Source organism: Pogona vitticeps, chromosome 4 (assembly GCF_051106095.1).
Source record: "Pogona vitticeps strain Pit_001003342236 chromosome 4, PviZW2.1, whole genome shotgun sequence".
Taxonomy (NCBI): Eukaryota; Metazoa; Chordata; class Lepidosauria; order Squamata; family Agamidae; genus Pogona; species Pogona vitticeps.
The window spans coordinates 119,089,198-119,100,004 of NC_135786.1; the positions used below are offsets into that span (position 1 = coordinate 119,089,198).

The window sequence follows — 10,807 nt, forward strand, 5'->3', positions numbered from 1 at the left end:
GGGATATTTGTATATGAATACCTCCGCATAGCTGGACTTAATGAGGGTCTGGCCACTGGGTCTGAACTGTCCATTCATGCGTCCAGTGGTGGCGGTATCCTCGGTCAGCCTTCCAGTTGCTCCCACTCTTTTTCCACTTATCTAGCCATTCAGCAGCCATGCAGGGAGACTTGTCTTCCCTCCCTTTGCCTGGAGTTGGCTAGATAAGTGGAAAGAGAGTGGCACTCCAGGAGCAATTGGAAGGTTGACCAAGGCTGCTGCTGCTGGCGGACATATGAGTGGACCCTTGTTAAGTACAGCTGTGCAGGATTCATATTCATATACGAATACCCCCATCTCTAATCACAACATGAAATATGCTACAATTGTTCCCATGACCCATAGAGGGCACAAAAATAATATTTGAGTATTGTTTAAAAAATAATTAATTAGAAGTGGTGCTGGGAGCCACATGTTGCCCACTCCAGTGGTAACAAGTCTGAAGTATGATCTGGTATTAGCTAATGGTACAGAGTAGAAAGACAAATGTTCCATAATTCAGCATTTCTTTTCAGTATTATTTCTTGTATCATTTTTTTTATTGAAAGGAAGACCGAGGCAGCATGGGGGCAGTTTTTCTTGACATTTTGTATATTTATGTCACTTGGAATAGCATGCTGTAGTACAGGAGTGGGCAAAAAGTAGCTTGGGACATGCTGGTAGATGACTTGGATGATCAGCAGAAGATTGGCAATAATTTCTTACTCCCTGTTGTTTTTAAACAGTAGCAACAATAAAAGCACGCCCCATCCCAGTTTAAATTAGACCTTTGGACTTGCTGATGTGAAGTACTTCAAAAGTAGGTTTGTATTTGGGTGTGTAAGTTATCCCTATGTATGGGTCAGATAGCGCAGTTCATAAATGGCTCCACTGCTTAGGCTTTCATTTTGTATCAGGATGCATTTAGTAGGTCTGAAGGTTCTAGTGAAAATTGCAACAGATCCCTCAAATCTTAAGTTTCATCACAAATGGTGCACTGGATATAGTGCTGAATCTTGACCAGGGAGTTGTGTATCCAAATTTGTGCTGAGCCTTGAAAGCCCACATGGTGCGTGTGGGCTGGTTTGTGCTTCTCAGCGTATGCCATAGGAATTGTGTAAAGTAAAATATTTGTGTGTATGATTTTTTTGCAGTAAAGGCAGAATGAAAAAGAAAAAATAGTAACATTGAGTTTCTTTCTAGTAGAGTGTTCTGAACTGTTGCTTTGCCATCAGGTTTTTGTACTGCTTGTAACTGAAAATGATACAGGCAGTTGATAGAGTTGGTAATTCACAGTGATAAGTCTATTACTAATAGTTTCTGATTAGCATCCCAGTGCCTGTTACTGTCTCATTAATGAAGTACAAATCTTGCTTCCACTATTCATTTGGATAAGTGTCTCAGTATCCTTCCTAATCATTGCCTTAATTACTGGAATCATTTTCATTTAGCAAAAACAAGCAAGCACACAAACTGAGAGACTGAATGTTATTCAAATCCTTACATTATTTGTAGATACTTGTTTGAGGGGACTTATTTCTGACTTCACACAATTCTAGCTTCTTCTTCATACCATATCTGACAAAGTTCTGAGTCGTGAGTGACCTGATTAACATATATGCATTTCAGTGGCATAGGGTAGAAGATGTGGTGGCCTTTGGCTTCTGCAGCTTAATAGATGAGGTCGCTGACTACTTACATGATTACTTCATCAGGCCAAAGGGACATGAAATTACAGAGCTCTTCAGAATGAATCTGGTTGCTCTAAAAGCTGTTTAGCTGCTGTACACCTGAAACTAGACCTTGTGTATTAATGCTTTGCAGCCAACATTTGCCAGTGTGACCTGTTTATGCATTTGTTAAATAATCTGTGCTTAGCTGTCATAGAAGAAACCAGTGTGCACTTGCATCCTTGCCAAATATCTATCACCTCCTTTTCTGAATTTTTTGCAGGTAAATGAAGCCTTTGCACATGTGACCCAGCGCAAATCTACAGGCAAAGTTATCATCTCTATCAGTTGATGCTGTATTTCTTTGGGAAACCTGTCCTTGCTCCCCACTAGCTGCTTCATCCCGAGGAAGAGAAAGGAACTGCCACAATGGAAACCACATGATTCAGCAAATGACTGGCATTTTTGGATTGTGGGAATACATACACTATCCATGCACAGCTATCCAGTTTCTGACATTGTTGCCACCCAACAGTCTGAATCCAGCCTTGTTGATTCTTTCTTGAGCGTTCTCATACTTTTCCTGCTGGCAGAGCAGCAGTGATACTAGGTAGTGTGGAAATTATACTGAGCATTTGTCCAGAAGTAGTGTACACCCTCCTGCAAGGGTAGAGAATGAAAGGTATGGAGAATGGGATGGAGATACACACAAGGAAGTTCTACTACTAAAGCTACACAAGCCTGGCTCTGCAAGCTGTCAGAAACAGATAACCCAATGTAAGCCAAATTGAGCTATTTGGAAGATCTATAGCCATGCTCAGCATCTTGTTTTGTTCAAAGGCTCATTTGAAGAGGGGTAATAAGCCAAGGCCCACCCATCTGAACTTGCCAAACTAAACAGCTAAGACATCTTTTTTTTAAAACTCCAGCTGCTGTATTTCCACCACCAGGTTGACAGCAGTCAGAGGTGGCCTGGGGTCTTCGGTTCTTGACTCCTGGAGCTGGGAAGTGACTGACATTGGCACTATATGGAGTAAGGTGTGTCTTTTTACTTCCTCTTTCACTTGCATTCAGAAAGAATCCTCGTATCTGACTAGCTGTTTTCCTAACTATGCTGTAAAATATGGCATTCTTCAGCTCACTCAAAACTTTAGTTTGGTGTCTTAGTGCTTAGATGGTATATTGTACCGTGACAGCTTTGAGCTGGTTCTATTAGAAATAACATTTAGGACTGATTGATGGTTTTATATATGAGAACAGCTGCACTATTGTTCATTTAATAATTGCACCTGAGATTGTACTTTCTTCAGTGTTTCAATTTCTGAAAATTATGTTTTCTAGCACTTTTTTAAAAAGGAGTCAGTTTTGAAGTAAAATTTCTAAGTAACATATTATTTGGAAAAGATTCTGCCATGTTTTAATCTGCCATGTTTTTGACTAGAAAGAAAATAGATTAATGCAAAGGAAATGGAAATAAAATTTGCCTATTTTTGCAATTGCTCCATTATGTGTCACTGCTCTATCTCCTATAAAGTATAAGTGAAATTAGAAACTAGGGACGTGGTGGTGCTGCGGGCTAAACCGCAGAAGCCTGTGCTGCAGGGTCAGAAGACCAAGCAGTCGTAAGATCAAATCCACGCGACAGAGTGAGCTCCCATCGCTTGTCCCAGCTCCTGCCAACCTAGCGGTTCGAAAGCATGCAAATGCAAGTAGATAAATATGGACCACTTCAGTAGGAAGGTAACAGCGTTCCGTGTCTAAGTCGCACTGGCCATGTGAGCACGGAAGATTGTCTTCGGACAAACGCTGGCTCTATGGCTTGGAAATGGGGATGAGTCGAACACGACTGGACAAAATTTGTCAAGGGGAACCTTTACCTTTTAGAAAGAAAACAATTGAATATTTAAGGTCTGTTTCAAAAAATCTGAAGATGGGTTTCCTCACAGAAGAATGAATTCTGGAAGCAGGCAGGAGATCACTGAAGCCAATTATAAGGCTCAGTAGGTGGTTTGCCAGTTCCTGCTTCAGATGGATTGTGTTTAGTCAGAACTCTCCACTATGACCTGTCCTTCTTGGGTGTCCCTGCATGGCATAGCCCATAGCTTCTCAGAATTACTCAAGTCCCTTCACCACGACAAGGCAGCAATCTATGTAGTGGTTTCCCTAAGTACCTTCTTTAATCTAGTTGCCCAGATAATCGCATATATCTTGTAATCAACATTCAAAAGAGAGATTGGTCTGTAGTTCTTAATTTGTTTTTTTCCCATCCCTACTTTCTGTATTGGGAAATACACACTTTTCCTCATGAATTTCCGTCTAGTTTCAATATAATCTGCTTTTTGAAATGTGGATTTAGAGTTTTTTCTAATGCTTTATAACATTCAGCTGGGGAGACCATCTCGTCCAGGGGCTTTTCCATTTTTCTGTTTTTTCCATGCTTCCACAATTTCACTTGTCGTAATTGATTTATTTAGATTTCCCAATTGTTGAGAACTAAATCTCCAATCCGGGAGTTTATCTAAATAGTTCAATTGTTGCTCCTGTTCAATTTCTTTTTGTAAAGGTTGGTATAATTTTTTTTAAATAATTTTTTCTATTTCCTTTTGTCTGTATGTTTCCCGTCCTTGCTTATCCAGTATTACACTGATCATTGTTTTCTCTCTCTCTTTTTAAATTCTGTACGCTAACCATCTTTCTTGTTTATTAGCATACTCAAAAAAATTGCCTTGCAAATTTAATTGTTTTGCCATTTCTTCCTGTTTTAAGAAGTTGATTTTATGTTGCAATATACTTATTCTTTAGGCACTTGACTGTAGGGTTTTTAACATTTCCATTTTTTCTTTCTTCAGAGATGTTATTAGTGTTTGATATTGTTTATTTCTTTCTCTTTTCCTTTGTGCATTAAACTCTTTCACAAAATCACAAAAATAGACTTTTGCTGCATCCCATATTGTCATTTCTGTATCCTGGGATTTTATAATTTCTTCCACTTGATGTGTAATTTCTGCTGAGATCCAACATTTGTGTATTCTTGACCATGAATTTTGTCTATATGAATAAAATGTACAATCTCTTTTCTGAGAGTACTTAGTTCTCCATACATCAATTAAATTGAGTTCTGCCATTTCAAAAAAAAAAAAACAAAAAACCTTGGGAGTCACATTTCTCCTCTTTTTCCTCCCCTTTCCATCTATCACCGAGGTTGTCTTTTTGTTTATCAACTATTGCATTGACATCCCCCATAATACACATTTTCTTTTCTGATCCTTATATCAGCTGGTTCTCCTTCGTGTCCTCTGTGAATACACACTAATGGGTTAATCTGCGGCTGAGCAGAGCAGTCTTCCGTAACTTCCACAGCTTTAAGCACTTAGTGCTGGGACCTCCCCTACACCTGGCTATATAACTCCGCCTCCGGCCCAGTGCTTCAGTTCTTTTTCTGACCGTCACTGTAGCAGCAGCTTCATTGGAATTTCGCAAGTAGAAAAAAAATCTTTTTCTTGCCTTTTTCTTTCTTTCCCTTCACCTCCCCTTGTTCTTTACTTGTAGCAAGTTGTTTCTTTTGCTTGGGGGATACAATACTAGCCGGCATTAGTTGTTCTTTGTCGAGTCTTTACAAGCCGGCATTTCAGCCCTCAGGGCTTTTCTCTTAAAGAAATAATATCTCTTTTACCTTCTTTATAACTACCCCTCCAGGCTGGAAAGCAACAGGTTTGTTTTTTTCTGTTTGCAATTTTCTCTCTTAGCAGGATAGAAGAGGACAGCTTCTCAGCTTGCCTAAGCTACAACCTCTCCGGAGTTTGGCACAGAACAGCCTTCTTGTTTCAAGGGGCTCATTCTTACAGCTGTTGCAGTGAGCAGACAGCCCTGAAAGGAGGGCCTCCTAACTCTTGCTCCCCACTTCAGTGGGCTACAGCCTCTTCGGAGGCTGGTACGAACAGCCCTCTTGGTTCAAGGGGCTTGCGCTTACAGCTGTTTGACCCCACAGGCGTTAGGGCTCTGTATGCCCTGTCCCTAGGAGAAGGGCCTCCTGCTGCACAGGAGTTAGGGCTCTGTACACCCTGTCCTTAGGAGAAGGATCTCCTGTTGCCCCGGTCACCTGCCCTGACTGTCAGTGATTCCTCCTGACATGGGACGCGCCTCTGTGTGTGAGTGTGGCACACCAACCCTCCTTCGTGCGCCTGCTCATGTAGCTGCGACTTCTGGAGGGAGCTGCACACCAAGGCTGTAGATGTGTCAGTGACATATGGTAAGGCTTGAGATTCCCTTTGGGGATATAATGGGCCCCTTCAGCTCCTGCTGCTAGCCCTGCATGTCCATGCTTTGCCTGTCTGGGGTAACACCCTTGGGTGTTTGGTGTATTGGGCCTCATTTATCAAAGGCTTGTTCACATGGCTGCTATTTCCAAAACCAGTTAGGTACCGAGGCAAAGGTTTTCTGACAGCATTTGACAGCCCTAGTTTGCCTTTGAAAGGGGGGGACTGCAACTCCCACCACTAGCCCTGCTAGTCGGTTATATTTCTGCCTGGGGTAGTACCTCTTGGTGGCTGTTAATTTGGCACAAAATAGCCCTCTGTATCAATGGGCTGGCTCACAGAGTAGCCTGCAGCCCTCTCTCAGCTGCCAGTGCCCACATAGGCTCATAAGGAAAGGACTCACAAGGGTCCACTCGAGAACCCTACCGCTGTCAGGTAAGCCTGGATAATTTTCTTCAGGTAGGTCCTATCTCACTGACAAGGTTGCGTAGAACCAGTCCCTTTTGTTTGGGATAGGAGCTATGAGCTCTTGGCCACCATCGCCATTCCTCTCTACCTGGCATCATTCTGAGCCATGGGCTATGGAGTGCTTTATGCCTGCACATACACTTCACAGGTGTAGTGCTCCCTCGAATTCGGCTCCGGTAGCATAATGTTCGCAGCTTCAACCGAACCTGCTGTTAACCCATTCAGGTTTGGGACTGACATGAATCGCTGGGGGGTGGAAGAGTTTCCAACCAATCTTCCTACGCCTCTCGGTTGTTGCAGATGGTCACACTCCTTTACTGTTAACAGATGAGGAGTTCTCTGGTCTGCGTTATTTGTTTTTGGCCGCCGTGTAGCCATGTACTCCTCTGCCATGGGGGGCTTATCACCACTTATGGAGTTTGATTCTGCTCACCCTGCAGGTAGCTCATGTGCACGCTTACAGTTCAGGTCTTCTGCATCACTGGGAGGCACTGTTGCAGGTGTGTCACAAGTGCACTACTGCTCGATATGCCTTAAAACCAGCATCTAAGCAATTGACGGGTTTGGACCTGTCGTTTGTTGGTGTATGGCTTTTAGTCAGGAAAAGGTTGCTATTCTTGATAACCTGCTCAGGCTCTAGGAAGCACCACAGTCTTTTGCGCTGTAACAACTACAAGAGCCTGAAGATGTTCTGATCAGCCTTCGGTGTTCCGGGAACGTTTAAAGGCTCAGCCCCAAAGTTGCCAGCCGCCATCCCTAGACACGTGGGCAGGCAGTGCCCTGACGGGCAGAATTGCGAAACTGAGTGGTCCCTTCACTTCTCTGTTGTTGACCAGTATCATAGCTACCAGCTTTGCCACTATCTTCTATATGTCCCTGTCACAGGCCACGTTATAGCCACCTCCACCCCAACTCCCACCAAAAAAAAAAAGAGAGCGAGAGAGAAGGATGGAAGGCCCTGGCTTATCCTTGATTTTGGAGCCTGAATTCTTTATAACTCTAGGCAGTTCCAATTTGGTTTCCTTGGACTTTGTTATCCATTAGTTATGTCCAGGGGATTGGTTTATCGTAAGATGCTCGTTTTCATGCGGGCGTCTGGTTGGACTGTGACCGATCTCTCAGGTTTTCAGTTGGGGAAATCAGGTGGCCAGAGTTTTAATGCTGCATTTAAAATGTTATTTACTTCTCTCGGGCGGGGGGGGCTAGGAGAATTAAAACTAAAAGGTTTTGAAAGTTTGTCACCCCACTCTCCCCCCCGCTGATGTTACACCTATAGCTGTTACAAATTACAGTGGTGCCTCGCTTAACGAGCGCACCACATAACGACGAAATCGCATAGCGATCCGTTTTTTCGGATCGCTAATGCAATCACTTAACGTTTTTCTAATAGGGCAAAACTAAGCCCGACGATCAGCTGTTCGGTGGCCAAAATGGCCGCCGGAAGCCCGGAAATGGCCCAAAATGGCCACGCGCAGCGTTTTTGCGCCCTCGTTAAGCGAGGCAAGGGCGCGAAAATGGCTGCCGGCCATTAAGAAGCTTCGCTGAACGGTGAGTATTTGGCCCATTTGGAACGCATTAAACCATGTTTAATGCGTTCCAATGGAAATCCCTGCCCCATTCAATGATGCTTCAGCATAGTGAAGGTTAATCCGGAATGGATTAACCTCGCTATGCGAGGCACCACTGTAGTTCTTTTGATCCTCCATGTCCATTAGCAATCTCCCTCAGGCATATTTTTGCCACCTGAAATGCTTTACCATAAAAAGGGCTTCCATGCCACCTCCATCTCCTTTCCTTCTGTTTGTGAAAATGTTTAACATATTGATAGTTCTTATTTATTTATTTCTCTGTATATATTCCCTCAGGGGCAAAGTTCACTTACTCACTTCCTTCCTTCATGATACCAGTGTTCCTTCCAAGGGCATAATCTCCTGATCTGGGCATGCTACACAGCTAAATCACCGGAAAATGGAGCCAGCTGGATCTTCTGAGTGGTTTGCAGCCTGTCCACTTGTGATCTCTAGATCCCTCATGACTCATGGGTGTGTTCTCCCACACTTCCCTGCCCTTGATTTGTTCGAGGGGGTCTTGATCCACTGTTTATAGCAGGTCTTTCTTGGAGCCCTGAGAAGTCCTGTGAGCAAGCTGAGATTTTGAGCCTTATGGTGCATTCCTGATTTGGGATTAATTCAGAGTACCTCAGAAGGAAATTTATATCAGCTTCCAAGAAACCTGAGCAGTCTTTTGCCCAGCTTGGGGCACACTTTATGCAGTATCTCAGTAAATAGTTTGGAACAGGAACATGTCTCAACCTTAGACCAAATGAAAAATGTGTTTGGATTAGAACAATTTTTCAATTTTACCAGGGGAGTTACATTATCTTGTCAAGGATAAGGATCCCATAAATATGCTGCAGGCATCTGAATATGCTGATTCTATTAGTGGGGTCAGACATCCCCAATTTTCTGAGGTATAATTTGGCAGGAAAGTGTGGGATGACAGTAAATCCAGTAAAAACAAAAGTTACCCCAGTCAGCTGCAAGCTAAGGGAAGCCATTTTAAAGCCAGGCCCTCATTCCCAGAAATCCCTGATTTCAGTCCCCTGAAATCAAATATTTCTGAGGGAAGCGTTAATAAATCCCCTTATTCTGAGCATAGAACCAACAAGAAATGTTTTTTTCCTGTGGAGAAGATGGACATTTTGGGGCTCAATGTGAAACTCAAAAGAATAGAGATTTTAGTCAACCTAAAGATGGAAATTACATTCAACCTAAAAAAGTACTTCTTCCTCCATCTTCGGCGGCACTTTTTGCTAACGAAATGGACTTGGCAGAGAGCCCAAAAATTCCTGAAACCAGAGTGGTACAATGATGTTTAATCAAAGGCAATCAAGATTTACTTGATAGCTCTGGTGAGACTATTTTTATTGATAAGACAACGTATTTAGCTTTAAAAGATACATGTTCCCAGATTACTATTTGTCACTCAGACATCATTCCTAAAGAAAAAATGTTAGAACATGAAAAGGTTTCCGTTATAGTGATCACTTCTGAGTTAGTGGTCCTACCTACAGCCAAAATGAACTATAAGGAGTGGTGTGGTATATGGAAAGTAGCAGTGTCAGACCAAATCCCAGCTCCTTGTCTGATTGGTCTAGATCTAGCCAAGTATGTGCAGAGTATTTTAGTAGTAACCCGCTCTCAGGCAAGGCAAATTAAAGCCTCTGAGGGAAGCACTGAAACACTTGTTGAAAGACCGACTTTAGGTGAACATGCTGAGATGAGAAAGACATGATTTGGTGCTAATGAAAAATCCTACCATGTTTTCCCGAAAATAAGACAGGGTCTTATATTAATTTTTGCTCCAAAAATGTATTAGGGTTTATTTTCAGGGAATGTTGTATTTTTTCCATGTACAACAATATACATTTATTCAAATACAGAGAAAAGATTATAGAAAAGGCACCCAGAAAAAGCACACATGGGCATCTCTGACGTCAGGCAAAGAGTGACACAGAATTTTTGTTGGGGAAGCAAGTTGGGCAGTATTATCAAAGCTGTGATACTTGCCAGAGACAAGGTACTGGAAATGACAAAATAAGGGCTAACATATGCCCATTGTCAATGATTTTGACTCCTTTCCAATGCATGGGTCTGCAAAAGTCCTTAGAGATAGCTAAGCAGAGCTTGGGGGTGTTCAAGAAAAGAAGAAAGCTGGCATGATAAAGAGGCCCGGGAAAGAACATTCTGTCCAGTTGGCATGGTCAGGACCTGTGGATTTGTTGCGGTGGCACTGTAGGGCCGAGGAGACTAGTATTGGGAATGCTCCAAATGCAGCTGAAAAAGTACTTGAAAATCCTGCAAGGTGAGCCCCTACCTGAAAAACCAGAGATTAATGGGAGAGAACCAGATGATGAAAATCTCAATGAGTCTGAAATGAGTGAAGTGTTTGAGATTGCACTTAAAAGAAACTTGTCTGTGAATTTTGATGTGACCTGGGAAAGTGGTCCCCCTCATATGAAGAGCTTTGTGACAAAAGTACCTGTGCTTGAGTTCATGGGTGAGAGTGAAGGCAACAGCAGTAAGATTTCAAAGAAGAACACAACTATAGCTGTTCTGGAGGAGCTGAAGAAACTGCCTATCCTTTCCACAGTTGAGAAATCCTGCTCATTCTTCTTTCGCTTGGGACAATTAACAAAAGCAAAGTGCTCTTCTTTGTGAGATGCTGGGCTACAGATTTAACCTGTCAAACTGAAAGATATCTAAGCCAGTTTGCTCAGTGAAGACTTTTCTTAAGCTAATGGATGTAAGGGGCTGTAAAAGAGCAAAATGTTCTGTGAAACACAGCAAAGGCATGCTACTTTTATGAATAAATTGGGAGTAGAAAAGTGTCCGA

General features: G+C 42.6%; 1 protein-coding gene across 9 annotated transcripts in view; it reads left to right on the forward strand.

The window, feature by feature from the left end:
• The window catches only part of LOC110091080 (quinone oxidoreductase-like protein 2), a 131,753-nt gene extending 126,982 nt beyond the window's left edge, over window positions 1–4,771 (forward strand). For 5 of the 9 annotated variants that reach the window (XM_072998196.2, XM_072998192.2, XM_078392388.1 and 2 more), the window contains one exon: window positions 1,972–3,184. In XM_072998196.2, coding sequence (XP_072854297.1) covers window positions 1,972–2,040 — 69 coding nt within the window. In that variant the 3' untranslated portion in view covers window positions 2,041–3,184. Of the gene's footprint in view, window positions 1–1,971 lie in introns of all 9 variants that reach the window. The other 4 variants (XM_072998193.2, XM_072998197.2, XM_072998194.2 and 1 more) reach the window with 2 other exon arrangements.
• Window positions 4,772–10,807: the final 6,036 nt, after the last annotated feature.